At 34.5% G+C, this 23,945-nt stretch overlaps 1 protein-coding gene across 1 annotated transcript; it reads left to right on the top strand.

Moving 5' to 3' along the window:
- Window positions 1–16,369: 16,369 nt before the first annotated feature.
- LOC130646037 (uncharacterized) lies at window positions 16,370–17,749 on the top strand. Its single transcript, XM_057452171.1, has 2 exons — window positions 16,370–16,878; window positions 17,149–17,749. Exons 1-2 carry the CDS (start codon window positions 16,370–16,372, stop codon window positions 17,747–17,749), a joined length of 1,110 nt encoding a protein of 369 aa, XP_057308154.1.
- Window positions 17,750–23,945: the final 6,196 nt, after the last annotated feature.

Here is a 23,945-nt window from a genome sequence, read left to right as displayed (position 1 = left end):
TCTAAGAAAAAAACGCATAAGAGCATTTGTTGCATGTCCGGCTCTTTTCAACCCGCAAACAATAACGAGTTCTATCTTGATCCATAGACACACTTTTACTCTTCAACAATTAGTCGTCAATAAACTGTTGTGTCTTTTGCATCATAAGAACTCTCGTGTACAAAAAGAGTGTGACCGGTAATCCAAGAGAGAAAGGCTTAACACTTTAGAGCATGTTGCAGCTAGTATATTTCAATGCAAATTATGCTTCACTAATTAGCGATTTGTCAGACTTAAAACACGTTGTTGTGTGAATTGTTAAACGTCATTGTTTTCATATGAACAAAATTTAAACTCCATCTTGTAATTTGGACCACTTAAGTCCTTTTAAACAGAGCAAGGGAATGACGATTGTGTAACAAGCCAGTAACTATTTGCTTGTTCTGTCGCATGTTCTTAAATAAATTTTATTCATTTTAGTTGGCGCTTCGTCATATAAAACCATCTGCGATGGAGTGCGCACTAATTACCCTTAATTAAGTTAGTACTGTTGGGGCCTAACTAAGTCTTAGGTCAACTTCCTATATTTAGTTACAACCTGAAATTTGAAAACAACACAGTTACGACTTTATATAACTTTTTTTGTACGTTTTTTTTCTAATTTGTATAAGGGTTACTTTTTGGTCACAAGTTTAAATGTTTATTGTTTTGTTACGGGTATTTTCCATATCAATCGGAACTTTTACTTGGTCTAAGCGCTAAAACATTGTTATAACTAAGTTGTCTTATTTTTAGATGCAAATATGGAAGCAACAGGCAGAGACAAGGGGCAGAGACAAAGGAGAAACACTGTTATTGTATGCAGCATTATCACATTTCTTGTTGAACTGGATTACAATGTAATTTTATCAACCTTGGTCTTCTACCTGGAAAATGTAGTAAAAACAGAGAATACAAATTTTTACTACTCTACTATTACCATAGTGTTAATTATTGTTGAAACTGCCGGTGGCCGATTTGTTGATAAAACTAGAAAAAATTGGAAAATGTATGCGAATCTGTCTTTAATGTCGATGATAATTGGCAATTTCTTGTATGTTATATATCTTCCTCCAACACTTTTAATAATTGGACGATTGTTTGCAGGTGTTGGGGATTTATACTTAGGTGTATACGTTGGTTAACTGGTTCGCTTGCATAACCGAGAAGATGGCACGAAGGCAATTTGGGCTATGTTCGTAACTTATGCTGTTGGATTCACAAGTGGTCCAGTTTTTGGAGTTATGTTTAAAGGAATCGATTTTAAAATGTCTATCACGGCTTTAGTTATAATTGTATTATATAATTCTTTTCGTTTTCCAAATTATGCTGCAGTGATAAAGAGACGTTCTATGTGTCTATATATTGTATATGTTGTTTAATAGTAAATTTAGCTGTCATTTTTGAATTTAAAGTTTTGACGCGCAATTTGACAAGAGATGTATTGCTATTACTGTGGAAAGTTTATCATTTCTTGAACATGATAGTTTAGTAGGCGACGTTTCGGGAGATCCTTCTCCCATCATCGGGCAAAGTAAAATGATGTTGCGCATGTATTTATATAATTGCAGAGGATCGAAATTCATAAAAATTAACCAATCAGAAACGAGCTGATAATTACAGTTAATTACGGTAATTAACATTTTCGGACCTGGATGTAGGTAACTACTTCTTCTGTAGGGCTGGTAACCAAATCTCAGGAAGTTGATACGAGATGCTGTTTATGTGTTTGTTACGTTGGTCAAACGCAAGAATGGTTCCATTTCAGTTTCAGTGTATCGTAAACCAACACACACTGACCAGTACCTTAACTTCGAATCAAACCATCAGAAATCTTGCAAAGAAAGTGTCATATCTTCATTACTGAATCGTGCCAACAGTGTAGTCAGTGACAAACAGGAGAGGAAAATAGAAATTCGACGTGTAAGAAATGCATTAATCACAAATGGATACAGTCATAAAGTCATCACGCAAGTAGAAAATAAAATGAAGAGAAGATGCAACGGAGACAACAAGGAAACATCAGAGGAATTTATCGCATCAGCATTCCTACCCTTCGTACCAGGTACCAGCGAGATCCTTCGTCGAGTTTTAAGGCAACACAAGATCAAATGCATTCTTACCTCTAAAGACACCCTAAGAAGCACTTTGTCTAAACCAAAAGACAAAATAAACCTGGAAGAGCAAAACAATGTTGTTTACGAAATCCCGTGTAAAGATTGTGATGCAGTGTATATAGGCGAAACAAAAAGAAAGTTTAAGCAACGAGTACAAGAACATATGCGCGCAGTGAGAAACGGAGATGTGAAGAAAAACGAAATTGCGGACCACAGCTGGAGCAGAAGTCATCAGTTTAATTGGGATGAGAAGAAAATCATTGACAGAGAATCCAGAACAACGGCCAGGAAGATTAAAGAAACCATCAACAGTGTAGAACGTAACAAACACATAAACAGCATCTCGTATCAACTTCCTGAGATTTGGTTACCAGCCCTACAGAAGAAGTAGTTACCTACATCCAGGTCCGAAAATGTTAATTACCGTAATTAACTGTAATTATCAGCTCGTTTCTGATTGGTTAATTTTTATGAATTTCGATCCTCTGCAATTATATAAATACATGCGCAACATCATTTTACTTTGCCCGATGATGGGAGAAGGATCTCCCGAAACGTCGCCTACTAAACTATCATGTTCAAGAAATGATAAACTTTCCACAGTAATATGAATACTGAACACACAAACCGAAATAATATCTTCAATAAGATGTATTGCTGATGATTGCATTCGTCATCAATTACATGAACATGTGGCTTCCTGGGCAAGTTCTATTTAAAAGCATGGTAACAAAATTAATTCCTGCGAATCATCAAAGTTTCGCACAAGTTGTACTATCTGGGGTGGCCAGGCTTGCTATGACAATTTCTGCATTTATTACAATACCGATGAAACCATGGGTTCACACATGGGCGTTTTATCAATTATTGTATTGACTGGAAATGTAGTAAAATTGTTTGTTTGAAAAAAGCACTCTGCAACATCACCGCTCTTTCACGAACTGATTCTTCGTAATGTGTTTTGTTTAGGGTCGATTATTTCAATTCCTCAGACTCGCACTTGAAAATTTTCATGTCATTTAATCATTTGGTTTCGGACTGCAATCCAAACCAATCGAATTGAAAACGGTGACAGTAAAATGGAGAGTGAACATTGATTGGGTTGGATTACAAATGATTTTAAAACTGCTGTACAGGCGTGGAACACTTTTTTAAATGTGTTAAATATACCATTAGGTTTTTATTTTTTATATTTATGCAAAATGTGTAAAATAGTAGATAGTTGAAAAAAAGACTTACTTAAATTATTGTAAAATATACCTTCTGTTTGAAGAACTGATTTATACTTCTAATGAGCTTATTTATACTATCCTAAAAAATAATACTTATCGTGGAACTAAGGTACTGCTACAGTTACCGAAGAAATATGATAATTTAGCACGAACTGTTCAATAGTTTTTATGATAAAAGCGTGTTGGGACAACCCTGTCTCAGAATGGTAAAGCATTGGTTCTAGAAAATAAAGGGTAAAGACAATTTTGCAAAATAAATTTTTGACCGTATCAGAAAAAAACACTAATCAAGAAAAATAACATCTGATGTTGTGAGTTGCATCGTTTCTGGACAGTAGATTGAAGATTGATTGTGGTCTGGGTGTTCTTAATTTCCGCATCTCCGCATCCGATTTCATTTTTCTGTGGTTGGAAGTCGCATTTCTTCGATCGGACATCTTTTCATTTTGTGTTGCACATTTAGGGAACACTTGCTGCAATTAATTCGGCGTACAAATTTTTAGGATTTCCTTTCAGAAGTATTAGACCAGTGCCTCCTCATGTAGCTTCCTGATCGTTATTTCGCAAGGAATTTCCAGTCCCCTTCTCCTCGCGACAGTTATTAAAAACATTTAATCGCAAAATTAAATTCTCATAAAATCTAACGAAATGCAAAGCTTTGATTTGCACAATCGCGAAATTAAGTACTCGCAAAAATTAGTTCTCGCGAATTTTTTTTTATCAATGTACATATAAATAGAAACCACATGATCTCATTTTTACAATTCTATTCAAAATATTATACAAGCAATCTCATATTCGACACATACAATTTCAACTTGTCTTTGGTTACTTTTTACATCTAAAACTTTGAACAATACTGGCTTTTGCTGATATTAGAAAGATTGATTTTAGCACACTTTTAGCCCTAGCACACTCTATTGGCTGTGGACTATTTGTCAGTCGGCGTTGTTTGGTAACGTCAAGAAGTAGCCAAAAACGTTCATTTGGAAGCTACGCAAAATTTTAAGCCGTAAAGATTTAAAGTGTATTACTTAGATATAGATTTCCTGGTCGTGTTTATTCGCTTACCTTTCTCCTGTAAGAAAAATCCAGTGCAAGTGCCAACAAAATTGTTCATATTTACTAGAATTCAAACAGTTTTTCTGAGCTTAAGAAAATTTTTAGAAATACAGTATACAACATAGAATTATTTTTACTACGCATAGTTTTCCAGCTTTAACGATATCTCTCCAGCTGCAAAAACTTATGACCGCATTTCCACTCTCTTTAGCGCCCCCAGCGCTAATTTAAAAACTGAGTCAAAAAGCGTGACCGTGACATAAGAAAGGGCGGCGTTAAGAAGAGGGAGGCACTAATATAAGAAAGGGGTGAAAGTACTATTCTTTTCTATTCTCGTACAACTTTAATAAGTAAATGAGTAAATATTAATTGACTGACTGGAATGTATAAGTCAAAACAAACCTTTATATTTATCAGCATACGAATTTGTACGCACGAATTTTCTATTACTTCAAATTCCACGTGATGCGCCATATCTCTCAATTTAAAAGAACAGTATAATGTGTCAAATGAAACTGCAATGACAATCGAATGTTTAAAATTTGATTTTCACTAAAATGACATTATTGGGCAGTTTTTATCCACTGGTTTATAATAACATCCCCTCTGGTTTGTTTGGACTGAGTCTTTTTTTCTTCAACTAAATAGTAGAGTCACTAAATCCACTGGGGAAGTCACTTGGTGAGTTACTAGGTGAGTCACTAAGGGAGGAACTATCTTTTAGTTTGTTGTGACTCTAAGGGAGTTACTCTCTGGTTTATAATGAATTGGAGAGTCAATATTTTCAGAGATTCGATATAATCTGCTACAGTGGCGCTAATTAGAGTGTTAGAGTGGCCCTAATATAATAATTTCCTCCAAGGAAGCGCTTATTAGAGGGCGGCGCTAATTGGAGAAATAAGGTACAAAATACGATCTCATAAATGAACTCTCTATGTATTTATTTGATTAGACATCTAGATAAACTGTGCTGCACGTTCGGTGAGAGCACTTTAGTGCCGGTATAAGGTCTGTCACAAATCCAGTGGAGTGCTTACATCATCTCTGGTGTTATGTGTTTCTTTTAAAAGGTAATTTTCTGCAACTTCAGTAAAAAAAACACAGTGACTACAACTTGTTGTAACCCGGTCATAGCATAATGGTTGGTCTTCAGAATTTTATATTTGGGCAAGTTCCATAGCTATATAGTTGAACTTTTACTGCGTTAAAAACGTATAGAAAACTAAATGCAAAATTATTTGGAAATAAGTATTAAAATCGCCTTAGGGCGAACAATAACTCCAGACATACTTATAGCTACCGTTTATAAGAGAAAATAACGAAGCTCATTAAGGCGTTTGGAAAATAAATTGCGATGTGATACTTCGTAAGAAAAAGTGACCACTATCTCCTTGTTTAGCGAGAATTTAGGCAGCAACTAGAGAAGTTCGTGAGAGGGGAAAGGGAAAAGCTACAAAAAAATATATCTATGTATATGACAGACATATTTAAATTGTGATTTAGGCCACATTTCTGTTCGATGTTACAAGTTTCCAGGGATAGCAAAATGTAATACTTAATATTTAACATATTGCATAATCATGCAGAAAATTTGACACAGTCATCTACGATCTGTTTGACAAATTGATAATAACAAGCTTTTGGCGATAGATAGTTAAGAACATTATAGTGAAGTTTTAATTAATGATGGCCGAGTGGTTAAGGCGTTTTGACTCGAAATCAAATAGAATATCCCGCACAGATTCGAATCCTGTTAGCAGCGCACTAGAAATCGTCACACTATTATTTAAAGCCAGCTGTATTCTCCACAATGCTGGTGTCAGAAGCCAAAAATTGACAAAAGTCGCAAGTAATAGATTAGTGTAAATGGTTTTGAGAAAATTTGAATAAAAATCTGCTTCTTCAAAATTGTCGTCACGTGAGGCCTACTTATCGCAGCATATGTTTTATAAGCCAATTTAGTATCCTTCTTAATAGTGCTAAGCTACTTTAGTATTATAATTGATATACCATTGTATATAAGCAACAAATCATTGCTGTTTTGGAAGATGTTCTTTTCGTCTCTGGTGCGCCGGAGAAGTGGAACTATCACAAAATGGGAATAAGTTTCTCAAAAACAAAAGTAATTTCAAAATTAAATACAAAAAATACAAGTATGCCATTTTAAGCTCACTGAGGAGTCCCAGTTAGAGGAGGAGATTCGCTAAGAGAGACATTCGCTAAGTGGAGCATTCGCTAAGTGAAATAAATCTTCGCTTGAGTGTCCCATTTACCACTAGTGTAGTGTACTTTTTGATGCAGAATCTCATTGCTAATTTTTAATCAAACATTTATTAACTCTGGATACTACGTTACAATTTGACATCCAACAAAACAAGGTTTAGCATAGTTTTTCAGTAATCTTTCAACGAATTTCTGTTAAGCAACCGTTCAGCAGTTTTTAGCAACACAAGTAGGTGGTCAAAAGTAGAGTTTCTTTGAAAAAATATTTCCCCCCTTCCTGCCTCTTTTTACTATGTTGCATGGTTATAATAGTTACTGAATTTAATATTTGTTTTGGACACCTGCATGCCAAGTTTTTAAGCCCTCGACCTTTCAGAGCTTAAGATATTGGCTATTACTAGAAACTGTCCTTAAAAATCTCTATGAAATATAAACCGTAAAAATAAATAATATTCGTTAGAATTATCTTTAGAACTTAAAACTTACAACACATATTTTGTTTCATCCTATAAATCTTGAACTTTTTAAGAGCAATATGTTAAATAACATTTATTTGTCTCTCAGAAACTTTAAACAGAATGTGAAAATTTTTAAAGTATTTTAAGCTTTCAATGAAGATGCTGACATAAGCAAAAATTTATTGCAGCCATTTTGTTTCTTTTATGACGTACTATAGATGTTCCAAGTTTGATTTAATTTTGAGATGCCTATCAAAAGTTATTAAGGGGGTGGCGGCGGAGTTCCTCTACCCTCTCCCCCTCTCCCTGTCATAACATGTTCGAAAAGCCCCGAACCGAATAGGGTTAATTGGAGGTAATCAATTTTGTCTGTGAAAGCATCCATTATTTTGTATTAGGAACATTTTTAGAACAAAAAAATTTTAGCCTGAGATTATCCCTCAACTTTTTAGGTTTAAATTTAATCTCGAAAAGTCCAATTTTATACCAGATTGGCACCCAAAATGGTATAAAATGAACACAGTTTTTAAATTTTTTTATTATTCGTGACCTTTCGCAGCTGCAGTAAAGGATCGGTGTATTAATACAGAAAATTAGCGGCGGCTTTAAGATCGAACTAGTTTTACGTATGCGGCATTTCCTCACAAAAAGACGTATTCATGTATTCAATAAAAAATTCCGCTCTCAGTGCACGAATTTAGCATAAACTTAGAAAGAACAACACAATGTGAGATAACTAAATTTTTCTATATCCTTATTATATTTATACTCTTATTGTTAGTTACGGAATTGCGTTTATAAAAACTATGTTAGATTTAGTACGAAGAACCAACAAGCAAGACACGCATATTTACCTTTCCTTCCTGAGTTGTGAAGTATGATGGATTCTTTTATTCGATAAGGTTATAGATTTTTTTTAATAATACAGTCGTTAGCTCGTGGATGGTACATATTTTCTGCATCGCTATTTCACGCATTCTTGCCCGCCTGTTAGCTTGAAGTAATTAAATTTAATTAGGTGGGATGTTTTAAGGGAGAACGATTATACCAGCGTTTTCATTACAAAACCACCAAATTTTAAATTGGCTAATGGACAGACAGACATCAATTCTTATAATATAGGTATTGGATGTTGTTTTAATTGGTTGTTCCATTTTCTTCCTCCAAAGTTGTTCAAGACGATTTTCGTTTGCAGTAAAATTTGTTATATCTAGTAAGCAAACTGAATAAATGTGCTCCACCACAAATTTATTTAATTTTCTTTTTGCGCAAAATAAATAACACGATTTATTGTTCAAATTTTGATGAAGTGAGATATTCGCAGGGGTGGAATAATTTCATACACGTAATAATTTTTCCGCTTTGTGTTAATTTTTGGGGTCTTCTGGAGTAATTCGCTTTAAATGTACGAGTCTCTTATTAGCTAGGTCGTTGAATGTTCAAGTTCCTTTTTTCTATAGCCGATAGCCGAGATATTAGGTTTGTCGTCATCTTTAGAAAGTTCTTTTTTGTTTTACAAATCTAGTTTTTAAAGAATAGAGCTGTTTTTTATGCAAGCAGGATATTGCATTAAATAGTCGATGTAAGCAATTTTGTAGAATATAAACAGAAGAACTGCGCTGTAATGCTCTCCACTTTTAAGTGCTAATTCAGCAAACTTGCTAATAAGATTAAACATTAGGAAAGTTGGCAGTGTCCATAAAGATAGCTGTGTAGAAAATAACACAAAATTTTAATGCAAGGAGTTTGGTACTCAAATCTGTTAGCGTTTATATTGTGATTTTCCAGCCAATCTTATCTTCCTTACATTTTCAGGCAGTCTGAAAAGAAAAAAAAAATTCAACAACCTCACAACTTACAACGCTACAAACACGCCCCTTCTTCTCTTCCACAAATCACGATAAAAGGAGCAATAATTGGAAAGAATGTAATCATGATTAATTGTATTTGGATCAGTTCATGAAAATCCAAATATGCATCAAAACGTTTTTTAATCGCGAAAGTTTTTTCATGCAATAGTGGAAAACGAAGGTTTATTATGTTGCTCGTACCTGAAACAAAGTGATATTGTTATTGCATCCTGTTAGTTAATTTCCTACTTGCGTTTTTATTCCAGCTTTTAAATATACGTTATAGAATTCTGAATCCCTCTTTTCTGATTCAATATTAATTAAACGACTTTTTCTTTGAAATATTGTTGTTTTAAGATTTTTACACAAAAACGATAGATGACGCATTTCAAACTGATCACTATGTTAAGGCAGCATCAATTGAATACTACTATAGACGTTAGAAAACAGGAAAGGATCTCCAACAGCGTTATTCATAATTTTTCACGAAAGTCCTTTATTTGCAAAACGCGTCAAAAGATGATCACAAAAAGTTTGTGAGATTCTATCTGTGATGTTTTTATATTTTATTAAAATGTTCTGACGTTCTACCCGTAACGTCCAAATTTGTTGAGCCGAAGAGAGAACGGCTCTTTCTTTAGGCAGTGCATTGTGGTCTCCACATGCGCTTTAACACGTAATTATATTTCTACATCCAAGTCTAATTTTATACACACAAGTTGTGTATTGGCAGAAGCGATACTTTTGAACGACCATACCACTGTACTGGGTCAAATAATTAACTCATAATGTCATTAAAATAGATTTCAATTATGATTGTATTCACCGACTTTTAAATCTCGCCTAAAAGGAACATTCCAACATAAAGTCAGATTGTTTGGCCCACATGACTAAATTTGCAACAGCAAGTCGTTCGAAAAAAATTATACTGAGACTTTGTTGTTTCACCTATTGGATTCAAGACAAATTTATGATTTTTCTCAAAGTCGTTACGCTTAAAGAAAAAAAAAATTAACATCTATTTTCAGCCGATTGGTATCTCATCTTAAAGTCTTGCTTCTGCGTTTTGTCGGAGTGGATAAGAGTGTTATCTCTGTACAGGACAGACAACATATAATACCTCTTAATGGATTGACTTAAAAGTTTTGTAATTGTTGCCAAAAGTTAGACATGCCTAAAGTACTGATGTGCTTTCTTCCTCCAATTGCCCTAAGTAAATGTGTTGTCATCCAAAATAGTGCGTCACAAAATATTCTCTTCTGTCCATTGTAAGCTTCTGATCTAGTTTGCCTCATTGCTTTGATTAGGCGATTCTCACCTAATCTCCCTGGCCTGTCTTTTCGACTTTCTTCAAGTTCTTTGTTGATTTTTGCACAAAACCTGGCCTCACAGTAAACGATACTTGACCAGTCAATGCAAAAAAAAAATTTTTTTTTTTTTTTTTTTGGGGGGGGGGGAATTAGTTCAGGGAAATAAAAGCTATGCCTAGAACGTATGAACGCATCAGAGCTGACTCCGCGTATAAAATTCACCAATTTGTTAATTTTTTTTCCAAAAACGATAAAGGCTAAATCAAACACAAATTCCTGCGGATTGTATAAATAATTAACATCCAAAGTAATGAAATTGAGACATGATTAGACGTCTTCAATTAGTTCAATTAGCTTTGAAAGTATGAACGTATGAATCTAAATATTATTAATTGGCATGAAACATGAAAAGCACCAATTAAAGATAAGCTAAATTCAGAAAAAATTTTTTCAATAGGTTTTCGTTGCTAAACTCAACGGAAGAAGTAAGTTTGTTGATGGACAGCTAGTGAAAGACAGCAAGTTATATCTGTGTGCAGTATAATAGTTTTGTTTCTATATAAGTTTCTGCATGATATAAAAAATTTAAGTAATACGTTACTCTCATGTTACTCTCATGTCTTGTGACCTTTGGTAATTCAGGTAATTGGTTAAAAGGTAAACGATAAAAAAGATCGCCTAGTCGTGGTTATCCATTTGTGGGCGTAAGTTTCACTAGCCAATTTTGTGAGAAGCCAAAAAGGGACGACTGGATGGAAAATATAATTATTGACGTGTAATTGGTAGAATTACAATCGGTAACAGAAATTTGGCAGTTTTACGGAAATTTTTTGAAGGTGGCAAACCTATCAACTCTCCAATACTACACAGCAACTTTCATATATACTTTCATATAACGTAGGTATGCGCTATTTGCACACTCTAACATACAACGAAGTGTCGAAATGTCGCCAAAAAATCATGCTGACATCAGCAATAATTAAGATGAGCTTTAAGATGATTATATAATTATACTTTTTAACTGGATTTTATTTCTTAAATTTCGTTTATAAAAATTGTATTCCTTTGTGCACATTTTTGAACATCTCCCACTCATCTTCCACCTCAGGCTTGCTACTGATTACCTCTATCTGAAGTATCTGCGCACACTTGTGAATGTCGTGTATATATCGATGTTCACAACGCTGCTTTGACACTAGTCTTTGTCATTTTTCATTGTATAAGGATTTCACCATGTTCACTCATTTATTTTAAAATATCAGCTAAGAGAGCACAAGCTGCGCAAGCTGAATAGAGAGATATGGAAAATCCATACCGAAATCGATTACCCTTTTTCGTTGGATGTCTACCAATCTATATAATAATATAGAGACTGTGTCTGTCCGTAACAGGCAAAGTGGATATGTTCATTTTCCTTTGATCTTATCGAAATTTTCTTTGAAGAGATAATGATTTATCTTCTTAACCTTTCGTCAATAGCACATGATATTATATATTTTTTCTCATCAGCGTTTCAATTTCTGCACATTACAGGAAACAAATAAATTAAATTTCGGCAATTTTTCTTGTGTATGCACTGCTGACGTCAGCAAAAATCTAAAACAACCTATTTTTTCCATTGTATTTCTGCCTAAGTGGATTTCTCCACGGGCCTTATCGACTAGTCTATATCATAACACAGTATCTGTTTGTAACAGGCAAAGTGGATGTCTTCATTTTCCTTTCATGTTGCCGAAAAATGCATGTCTCACGTGTTAAATTTTCTGACGTTACAGCGCGACGAAAATAACACCACTTTAACGCCAATATTCTATATTAAACTAGTCGATAAAGCCCGTGGAAAAATCCACTGAAGCAGGATAAAATTGAAAAATAAGCGTCATATGAATTTTGATGACGTCAGCAACCCATTTGCAAAAAAAATTAGAAAATTGTTTTTACGTTGCCTTTATTGTGTAGACCTTAAAGCGCTGATCAAGAAAATGTATCTAATCACGTGTTTTTGATGAATGGTTAATGAGATTTACGGGTTTAAAAATTTTGCTGACGTCAGCAATGTTTCTATTAAAAGTACAGAAAATTATTTTTTCGAAATTTGTATACCCATTGCCTTCATGTTTTAGCTCTTGAAACGCTGAACAAGAAAATGTATAGGACCATGTATTTTTGGCCAACGGTTACGAAAATATTGTGGTTTAAAGGTTTTTTGATGACGTCATAAACCCGTTCATTCCGAAACGGATTTGGGGACGCAGGTTTGGAAAATTACCCAAATTGGTCCCAGGTGGTCCCTAGTTACCCACGCGGTGAAAAAACATTGACGTCACCAACTCGTTTCCCAGTTATTTGGCCTCAAAATTTTAGGTGCACTGTAATGGCTTCATTAATTTAATATAGGATATTGACGTTAAAGTAGTGTTCGTCGCGCCCTAACGTCAAAAAATTTAACATATTAGACATAACTTTTTCGGCAACATCAAAGGAAAATGAAGACATCCACTTTGCCTGCTACAAACAGACACAGTCTCTGTATTATTATAAGAGACTATACGATAAGGCCTGTGGAAAATCCACTTAGGCAGGATAACAGAGAAAAAGAACCGTCATTTAAATTTTGATGACGTCAGCAAAGACATGTCAGAACACAAGTTTTTTTTCAGAAATGTGTATGCCTGTTGCCTTCATCGTGTAGATCTTGAAACGCTGATCAAGAAAATGTATAGGATCATGTACTTTTTAGAAACGTCTGCAGAGATATATACCCGTGCATTCCGAAACGGATTCGGGGACCCAGGTTTGGAAAACTTACCCAAATTTACTTTCTAAGGTAAGTCCCAGATTATCTCAAGACATGAGATGTAAAATAAAACTGCTGATAGTGAAATCTACATGCTCGAGTATGTCCTAGATCATTTGAAGACCCAAGACCTGGGCAATAATACTGTTGAACAAAAACCCTAGATGCTCTGGTATGTCCAGATACGTGGTATCCGAAGATGGGAAAAAGTACTTTAAACAGTTTTAGAGATGAGTGTAGTCTCGGACCGCGACAACAGATTAAACTCCCTGGGTTTGCTAGGTTATGGAATAGAGCGAAGACTGTGAATGTATACTCGACGAGTTTGATAAACGTCCACTTTAAAATTTTTTTAGTACATTGAGAAAGTGTGTACAAAAATGGTAAACACGGCAATTTATTATAACAACAAGCGCGAAGGAGAGCTAAAAAGACTGCCTTATGGTGATTACAAATTCAGCTATTTACATAAGAAGGCATTGTTTCAGATGTATGACGATGACTTTACTCTATCGATGCATGGAAGAATACAATAAGAATCTAAGCAGGGTGCTAAAGGATTACTATGAAAGGGACGACAAACGCAAAGATTTTTTCTGCCTGTTACGTGCTTCACAGAGTATGAAAAGGAAGACCTCAGAAATTGTAAAAAAATATGTAATAAATGGGTAGCAAAGGAAATTCAACATTCGAATAGTTTGACACTGCAGTGGTACTGGAATTTTTCATGGCCTTATGCTCATAGGAAAAAGTGCAAAAGAAGTGTAAAATAAGAGGGATATCGACCACTTGTGACACATGGTTAATAAACTATCGATTCGGGTTCACTATTAAGAGGAGTAATAACACTACGCAGGATGTTATGTCTCTCAGGGTTCAAAAGATAGAAGATGGAAGAAAAGATAGAAGAACCAACTAACATGTGCACCAGGATAACGTCAAAGTGTCAAAGGAAAGTAGTGAATGTCAGCATAGAAAATGAAGCAGCCATTATTCACTCTGCGATACCACTAGATACTTATACGGACGCGTTATCAGCAGAATTTAAAATGCACTAATGTGGAATACAAAGATATCTTTGCAAGATTATCTTGGTGTGACATTTTTGCATTGATGAGCACATTCAAGCACAGTTTAAAAGGCGGGATGCATTGGGGAAACAGAATGGAATGGTCCATGAAAGTTCAGCTACAAAGTCCCACGTAGGTATCAGGAGAACGGACTATATCCTATTGGTGAGGAACAAATCGCAAGGCCGCATTACATCAACTTGCATCTTAGCTTCGGATAACCAGCGATAGGTAACCGAAACATCTCCGAGTAAACGTCTTGTGTTAATGGACGTCACATAAACAATCATGAACATCCCGAAGAAGACAACAAAAAACTCAATTTTAAAGACGTTTTAACGTAGATTATGGGTATGCATTGTACACCTTGTGTGGAGACAGAACAAGAGGTGAATCACAGACTATACATGAAGAAACTTAGCAGGAAAGAAAGACGGATATTTCATGAGGAATGCTGATTTATTAACGGAAGCACAGGATAAGTCGTTGCTCAATAGATTTTGTCCACCAAAAAGGCTAGCAAGAAGGGAAATATAGTTTAACAACACTACATCAACAAGCATTCTGTGTGTGTAAGTGATAATCAGACAAAGAGGTGAAGACACATATCAGAATTACAGTTGTGTAAGTTGATAAACCTACAAGTCCAAAGCCCTATGACCAGGTGGGTCATCTAGGTATTAGAGGCATACTGCACATATCGAAATTTTTTTAATACTTTGTCTTCACCCACTTTTAGCACTAGCTCTGCACATACCTTCTCATTGATTTTGGTCACGATACGTTTTACTCGCTGTTGTATATGGTCTTATAGCACGATGTAGCGTTGTTTCCTCTGCATGATAAAGCTGAATTCGTAGTCGCTGACAACACCTGGTAGAGATAAGATCTATGATGGATCTTAGCTCAGAATATTCGAGTAGTACTCGCATAGTCTAAGGTACTCTCGTGCTTTTGTGCCCTCTAGTGCTTATTTACCCTCAGTCGTCTAAAGGCATTCTTCAAGCCTGCTTGGCTTAGACCCATGGCAAGTACAATGCCTTCCAGAGCTACGCACAGTGGTTTCCTTAAACCTGTTGTAAGTATAGTAATTCTACATCCACCTGGCATGATCGTAACACTTGGTAAAGCGTGATCGCTCTCCCTGACAATTATTTAATGCATCTTCAAATATTCGGCGAATCCATCACGCTCTTTGATCTACTTGCGGAAGTACTGATCAATCTCTTTAATCATCCGTAGCTTGTTTACCTGACTTTCACCCTGCATCCTGTCGTCTTCACGCACAGTAGGTGGTAATTTCGGATAAAGTTTCATACCTGCCATCTTTATTCTATAAGCACATACATCGTGATCCTAACGAAAGCGACGTTTTTGTTGTAGTGATGTTTATCGCTCAGCATAAACTAAAGCCTGTTTGTTGACCCCTTTTAGAGGGAGGTAGATAGGGGTGTAAAAATTCCAGGTGCACATGTCTCCTGCAGTCACTTCCTTGGTAGTAAGCATAGCAGGAATCTTTGCCTTTTTACCGTTTAGAAGGCAATGGTCATCATTAAGCTGAGGGCAGACAAGTTGTAATCATAGATAGCGTTCTTGTTGGGGTCAGTACCTACTTTCTTGATGGCGACGTCATTGTTTCTGTAGATGATAAGTCACGTAGGTCGAATACTGATCGAGCTTAAGTCGATCTTTGTGCACTGACGTAGGTAGTTATCAAAGAGCGTAGGTTTCTTGTTATTGTTGCAATGTTGTCGTTGTCTATATTTAGGTTTCCAGTATCTTTTATCAAAATAATCAATTCAAAGAGGTCAAAAATAATGCTGAAAACACAGGCAAAGGTAGCTCTATAAAGGTAAATGAAAAGAATGCTGCATGATGAGAATTTAAATTGTTACAGTCCATAAAAACTTATTTTTATTACTTATGTAATGCTTTTTGATATGCCTTAGTGATTGAAGAAATAAAAAATATAATGCTAATTTGACATATCATATCTACTTAACCAACTTCTGCTTTGCCTGTGCAATTTGAAATTTTGTTCTAACCAGTATATAAACCCTCCCTAGGTTAACAGACCATCAAAAATAATAGAAATGAAAAAAACATAAAAAATTATCGTTTAGATTAATACTATCCATAAATTAAGGTATTAAATAAAGTGTTTCTGAAATGGAAGAAGCAGCACACGAAAAATGGCAAAGACAACGAAAACACACAGTTATTGTTTGCGTAATGGTTGTTTTTCTTGCCGGATTGGATTACAGTATCATTATGTCCACTTTGGTTCTATATCTAAATGACTTAGTAAAAGTAAGCAATCCAAATCTCTACTATTCCATTATACTTGGAGCATTTGCTGTGAGTTCAATTCTCGTTGGAACTGTATGTGGTCGTTTTGTTGATCGAACAAGAAATTTGAAAATGTATATCATTCTGGTTTTATTGTTAATGCTAATTGGTAATCTCTTTTATGCTGTATATCTCCATCCAGCGTTTTTAATCATTGGAAGATTTCTCGCTGGTATTGGGGATTCATTTATGGGTGTTTCTGCTGGCGAATTGGTTCGTTTACATAACCGGAAAGATGGCACAAAAGCAATTTGGGTTATTTCTGCAGCATTTAGCATGGGATTTACCAGCGGTCCGGTTTTTGGAATAATGTTTAAAGGAATAAATATCACAATAGGATCGTTCGTTGTTAATTACTTGAACTTCATCGGGATATTTGTTGCTGGATTGTCGTTAATTGCCATGGTAATTTCAATTACTTTTTTGCCAAATAAACCGCTTGATTTACACTTTGTTGAAAAAAATAAATTAGGCGATTATAAAGATAAAGAAAGCTATAGCATCCAAAAAGAAAGTTTTTCTAGTGATGACTCGACTGCTGGGGATGAAAATAAACATTCTGACTTTGCAGAGAGTTTAACAGCAAAGCAAGTTTTCTTTCTTTTATTAACTAATAAAGATACTCTGTTAATATATGTTACATCCTTCGTTTCTTTATACAGCAATTATAGCTTGGATATCCTTTTGCCATTGATAATTTATGATTTATTGCAATGGAATCAACTTGTTTTAACCATTACAGTTGTCATAACAGCAGTACCTTTCTTTGGTATCCTATATGTATTTTCTAAGTTTTGCATGAAAGACAAACGAGAATATTACGCTTGTATATTTGGCATATGTTGCACCTTGATCTGCTTTTGCGTTATATTCGAATTTAAAGTGTTAAGGCGGAACCACACAAGAGATATGTGGTTAATGGCAGTATTTATCTTTGGTTATATATTCATCTGGTTCCCAGACGAAGTATTCTTAACAAGTATGTTAGCTAAGAAGGTTCCTCCCAGTATTCAAAGTTTCGCACATGGACTTAGGTCATCGCTAGGAATGTTTGCCACGGTAATTCCCTCTTTTACTACACCTCTACTGATGCCATGGATTCACATATTGGCTGTAGTACTAATCATCGCTGTTAGCTGTAACTTGGTGTACTTTTTTGTGCGAATGAAGTCAATGACCAATATCAAAGTTATTTCGCCACACGAGAAACCATTTTATGATAAAACAAAAAGAAAAGTTTATTCCAGATATTATGACACATAATGCTGTTGTTTTTTTGACGGGGTTTAGAATTAGGTATGGATACTTTCATGAATACTTTTTTACACACACCTCAAGCATTTTAAACAAGGTTTTTAATAATAATGCACCTAGGAAAATCTCTAAAATCTATGAAAGGAGCTTTTTATAGTTTGGAGTAACAAAATCTTTTTTTCCGGAGATTATAGACTTTTTTGCTTTATTTTTGTGCTATAAATCCGTAATTTAAATAATAATACTAACAATAATAGGATACTTCAACCAATTTGTTATGTTATTCTTTTATTCCTGAAAATAAACCAAAACAGAAGGTTTTCTGTTTATCTTTTCTTAAGCACCTCCACTGCAGAATATAACAAAAAGAAAAATAACAATAAGAGATTGCGTTGGTTATTTCAATAATAATTAATTATTCTACAATTCGAAGCGAAAATCGAGTTTACACCATTCTGCTAGCTTTGTTTACTATTATATCTGCCAATCGTATTTCGCGGAATAAACCTTTGTAAAGTTTGCAAAATTGTTAGTTTAAATAAAAACACATCCACGTTAAATAAATTATATTATATGTTACAGCAAAAGGTGTAGCTACCTAACTGCATTTAACATAATAAAGATTTTTTGAAAATTTTGCTGCAGCCAATTGTATTTGCCTATTTTCAGTATTTCGCAGCTATATAGCCACCCTCACATTTTCAGCTGTGAAAAAGTCAGATCGGTTAAGATAACTAAATAATGCGAAAAGTTAAAACATTGCATGAAAACGAGGAAAGTTTAGATAGAGTTCAGGACCCCAAGTTGTTTACTAGCTGTCTTCACCTTCAACGAATATTGGTTTTCTAATTTTCAATTGCCATATTAAAAAAGTTGTAATGAAAAAAAGTATATAGAGGGTATTAGTTGTGGTAGTGTGACAAAATTTTCTAATATCTTTACAACATAGATCTTCCGGTGATGCTTTTTCTCATCGTTTTGTTTTGTAGATCCCCCATTTTTCATTGAGCGCGAGCTGCAAACACTATAATAACACTATACGGCAAAACCAAACAAAACCATCGAGGATATCATTGTTCCCCGTACCAAATACAAGCGAAAAAAAATCAATAATTTCCTGATGCACCAGCTTAACTGATCACGGACTTGTTCCGTAGCCAAATAACATCAGAAGTAATGGAACTTCTTGCAAAAGAAAATATATTGGTGTCATGCGTACCTAAACAATATGACACATCTTTTTCAACCACTCGATTTAACTGTAAACTCGTGGGCCAAGAATTACATAACAGAAGAATTTGCATCATGGTATGATCAAAAAACTAGAAAAATCTTGGGCAGGGAATGTCAAGACGCTGCCAACAGTCATAAAATGGTTGCATGCATTTCTGGCTGATTGATTTATTCAAAGAGCTAACTTCTGCAAAAGGTAAGGAGGTTGTCATCGGTGGTTTAAGTGCATCTGGAATGTTGGGCGCCGTAAAAAAAAAGGGGCTAAAAATCTTCCTCTTCGGTGATATTAATCCTCTTGAAACCAGTGTTAAAGACATACTTACCGTCAATTCCTTCCCAGAAGCTAGACGTTATTAAAAGAAACATTGATTCTGATAGTAAGTTTAAATACCATGACGAAATGACAAAAGTAGTGAAGAAGATAAGAATAGGAAGAAACCAATGAAGTTGAAAACAAGGGAAAAACATAAATGTTTTTGATTTTATTAAAAGTAAATCTATATTATAATGCCCGTATACGTCTGTCCGTCCGTCCGTCTGTCACGCAAAATGGTAGCTTAGCTGCGACGGGCTAACGACTAGTGTTAAATATTACAGTAATAGTTGTTTTGAGACGATAAGGTAGAGCATCTCCAATTTATGCTTAAAATTTGATTTTCTTTAAAATTGCCCTTTTTTACTTGTCCGCAAAATTAAATCCACGCAAAATTTTCCAGGAAGGGCTTCATCCGGAAATTAAATTTACGCGAAATAAAAATTTCGTTAGACCGCCAAATTAAATCCATGCAAAATTTTATATCCACTTATGGTAGTTGTTAAAAACCAATCAAAGGGTAAGAAGTTGCAAAAGACATAGCTAATTGATGGGTTGTATTTGGGTGATTCAAAAATCGTTAATAATAAAATGCCCTACTTTGGGTGGCTAACATTCTAATCAAAGTCGGGCCAAAGATTAGCCTTTATTAAGGTATATATGTATACTCTATTTCAGGCATGCTTTTGTTAAAATAGTTGTCAATTAGAAGTTCAAATTTTTTGTGTGTTTATAAGAATGATTTATTCATTAAATTCAGTTCAGACATCTTTCGATAGTAAAGCTTAAAGTAGTTTAATATTTTTGTGTTTTACTTTGCATAGTTCTGCTTACTTGGAGTATGATTAAAAAATGGGCAGTTTGACCTTGATTGCCGTAAACAAAGGACATAACAACAGACTTCCAGACCATATTTTTTGTACGGACTGCCTAAATAAGCCTTTTCCTAGTTTGTTTTGGGTTTATCTACAGAGATAAATGCTTTACAAAGGACCATAGCTATAGAGATAAGTATATCGTAGCAATAAATAATATTTATTCCCCACAATATGTTGTTACGGCTTTTTAATTATCAAACTTGAGCATTTCTTTTTTTTAATTCTGTGTTTTTTTCACATATTTGAAAGTTGAAAGGGGAGCGAATAGTATCAAAGCCACCACAAATAGCGCGCTATACTGACCAAAAGTTTTTGTTTATGTATTGTTTTTTTTGCGTGGCAGCGTTTTGTTATTGTTTTCTTATTATGGTGTAGCTTTATATAGTATACCCAAAATAACGAAATCAGTAGATATATATTCTATTCGAATTTCGAGATATCTCGCATCAAATGAGGGTGTTCATTGTCTTGAAATAATTGTTTTGATTAACTGTATGTTGACAATGTTATAATGTTCGAAGTTGACTCGAGTTGTGTGCTCTCCAGCCATATCTCAGTTATCAAAAAATACTCACAACTATCAATTTATTATCATCTCTTTCTCATTTTTATTATTTATCATCATAGTGTTGTGTGAGTGTTCAAACCGCTTCAGTTCTTGTTGTTTTTACACTAGACTTAAAATTCGATTGACAATATTTTATGTTAAAACTTGGACATCATGTGTATGTGTACAAATTAAAACAACATTTTACGACGTTTCGGGTGTCATACACCCATTTTCAAGTATAATAAAAATTATAAAAAGGGTCTATATAAACAAGAACGTTGCCATAGATACAAGATATATAAACATAATCAATACAATATTTAAGTGTAAAGTATGTGTACAATACGAATGTGTGATCAAACCGGACGGTTTTTTTGTTATTTTTGACTTGCGCATCTGTCTATTTAGGGGAATGATAATCTCCTCACAAATTTTAAAGTTTGTGTATATGCATTGTCAATTAAAATATAATCACTATTATGACTTGTGCCTTTAGATTTTAATGGTATAATCCTATGGTCAACAACAAACTCTTGTTTTCATAGAACAAGGGTCGTTATAATCCAAAGGATGTTAGGATAATTTCCATAGGCAAGAATTATTTTGGGCATAAAAGAGACCTGTATTAATGCTTTCAAAATATAATTATTTTCGTTTGTTGTCTAAGGAGGGAAAGGTGGTTCCCGAATTACATGCTTTTTATAATGTTGCAATTTTGATGATCATAATGATGAGGTGACAAAATAGCAAGCTGCAATGATGATGCTTGTCTAATGACAGCTGACAGCAATTGGTAGAAGTTGCCTCTCCCTTTTTGCAAAAATTTCTATAAAAGCATTTACCGAAAAAGGCAGAAAAATCAACAATGAAGTTCAAAACAACACTCGGATTTAGGCGGGATTGACAATTCATCTTTTGAAAAAGTGCACTCTTTTTATAAGAGCTACTTGAAAAGAAGAATGAGGCGACGCTGCATTTCCTTTCATAGTGATATTTGGGTGCGCTTTATCAACACAGCTCCTTCGCAATATAAAAGTAAGAAAATAAATAATTATCTTCATTAATAATATAATTATTTAATATACATTACTTGCAAATATTTGCTTAACCAACTTGAATCAGGACTTTAGTGTCCTTTAACATGTTTTTTTAACAAACATGAGTGACGATGATGATAACTGAGTTTGATATAAATGCATGTTGAACGCTATTGTGGTAATATCTTAGAACCTGAAATGCGTCTTACAACTGTTAAGAAAAGCTATAGGTCTGCAAACATATTGTCATGTTTGACAGAAACATTTTGGTGTCTAAGTCGTCTGCGTGGGTGAAAAATAAAACATGATTTAAAAGAACAGTTTTTTTACATTAGCTTCTTTTAAGAATTGTCTTTGTTGATAAGGATTGCAAAGAAAGACAGAAAGTAATTGTCCAAAGGTGATCTTACATAGCAATCATTGTTAATATTATATATTCTCCTATAATCCTATTTTTTAATGGCGTTAATTGTGAGTTTTACCCAAGTAGGTTAATTGCGTACTTAGGTTGACCTGAGTAGGTAGAGTGCTAAAATGTTTTTCAAATTGGTGTCCCTACTCTCCGGTGTAGGATTGTGAATATCGTATGTGGAGAGAGGATGTTGTGTGGGTAAAGGAATAACATGAAACAAGGGCTTTACTAGACGCACAGGTCTTGTTTCTTGTACGGCATTTTGCTCTGGTAGTACAATTGATACATGATAGAATGAAAGCTACCCGACTTTACCAAGTTGAATCTGTAAACCTTCAAGCTTGTCCTTACCGGCTGACATAGTACATAATAACGAAACTAATGTTCGTTCGTTTCTGTTGTTACCATTTTGCTTTAACATGAGGTTATGAACACTCGCCTAAAAATGCCTAAATGGACAACAAACCAAGTACGTACGAGCTACCATTTTGATTATTTTTTCCCCCGAAACACACAGATTTCGCCACCTGACCGCGTTACATCAATAAGACTAAAAGCTACTGAATTATACTCATCAAAAATTTATTTATATTCAAGAAACGTTGCATTCAAGTTTTAAACACAGCAGGTATCTCCTTTTTTCTTCCTATTTTTTTAATTCAATGCGTGAATATTCTACAAAACCACAATGAAACATTGTAAAGCGCAAAATTAACGACAAAGCCTTGTAGCGCAACCTCGTGCCCAGGACTTTTTGCTTCTCAACGGCACTGCGCTTTCTGATAGCTCTAGCGAAATAGTCGCCATGGTAAAATGTGCTGGGGTCGAGCTTGCTTGTAGCGGGATTTTCGTGTAAATTATGCATAACTGTGAAAATTAATTTTTTATGGCAGGATGAAGATTTCTTACTTGAGATATTGGTACCAAGGATCTATTAGATAATAATTTTCCATGTGACCATAAAGGGGGGATTCTTTTGAACCCTTTTGGTTTTTTATTGTAAGGGTTACTCCCTTTTTCTTTCAACAGAACTATAATGCTCCCACAATTGATTAATTTTTAACTGCAATGAAATATAGCACTTTTCTTTATTCCGAAAGTTTGAATTTTCGTTAATTTCTCTAGTCCAGAGTAGTACAGCCTAGTTAAATTAGCTTTCTTCGGGTAAATTTCTCTTACGGACACTTCGGCGCAATCGAATAGCTATGTCGGAAAAATCCCTAAATTTAAATTCACCAACAAAAACAAAATAATTCATCAAAGCAATCCCGAATCAAAATTAACCAGTGTGGCCATACTTCTCCATTTCAAATGATAGGTGAATTAATTATGTTTCTTCGGTTGATGAGGGAAGCCATTTTTGCTCAAAACATTAAAAAAAAGAATTTCCCGATAATGATTACGTGAGCAAAGGTGGGGGAGGGGAAACTCTGTCAGAATGGCCATAATCATGGCTGGTAAAGGATCATTTTTGTCCCTGAATAAGGTATTTGGTATTATTGTCAAATTAAATAAAACGTGAGTCTGATCATTCATAGTATATTGAAAATGGTGGTTATTAATTTGTTCTTGTTTCTTTTGTAATAATATTCGCACAGGTTCTAACTATCAACAAACTTTTTTCCTGATAATACTACTATTTAAAATGTAGTATGGGGAAATAACGGTTTCTCATGTACAATCTTAAACAAAAGTATTGTCCTGCATGTAGCTAAAACTGCGGACCCAGATGTAAAAAAACAATGTTTAATTTACGCAGGCAGTATTTGGTATCGCTGACAA

The sequence above is a fragment of the Hydractinia symbiolongicarpus genome, chromosome 5 (genome assembly GCF_029227915.1).
Source record: "Hydractinia symbiolongicarpus strain clone_291-10 chromosome 5, HSymV2.1, whole genome shotgun sequence".
Classification (NCBI taxonomy): Eukaryota; Metazoa; Cnidaria; class Hydrozoa; order Anthoathecata; family Hydractiniidae; genus Hydractinia; species Hydractinia symbiolongicarpus.
Note: the sequence above shows the minus strand (reverse complement) of the source record. Positions and strands in the feature narration are given on the sequence as shown.

What these genes read in the sequence shown, in the direction of transcription:
- LOC130646037 (XM_057452171.1), top strand. Translation starts at nt 16,370, where the DNA reads ATGGTTGTTTTTCTTGCCGGATTGGATTACAGTATCATTATGTCCACT. An exon ending in ATATTTGTTGCTGGATTGTC is followed by an intron (nt 16,879 to 17,148) that starts GTTAATTGCCAT and finishes TTCTTTATACAG; the next exon opens with CAATTATAGCTTGGATATCC.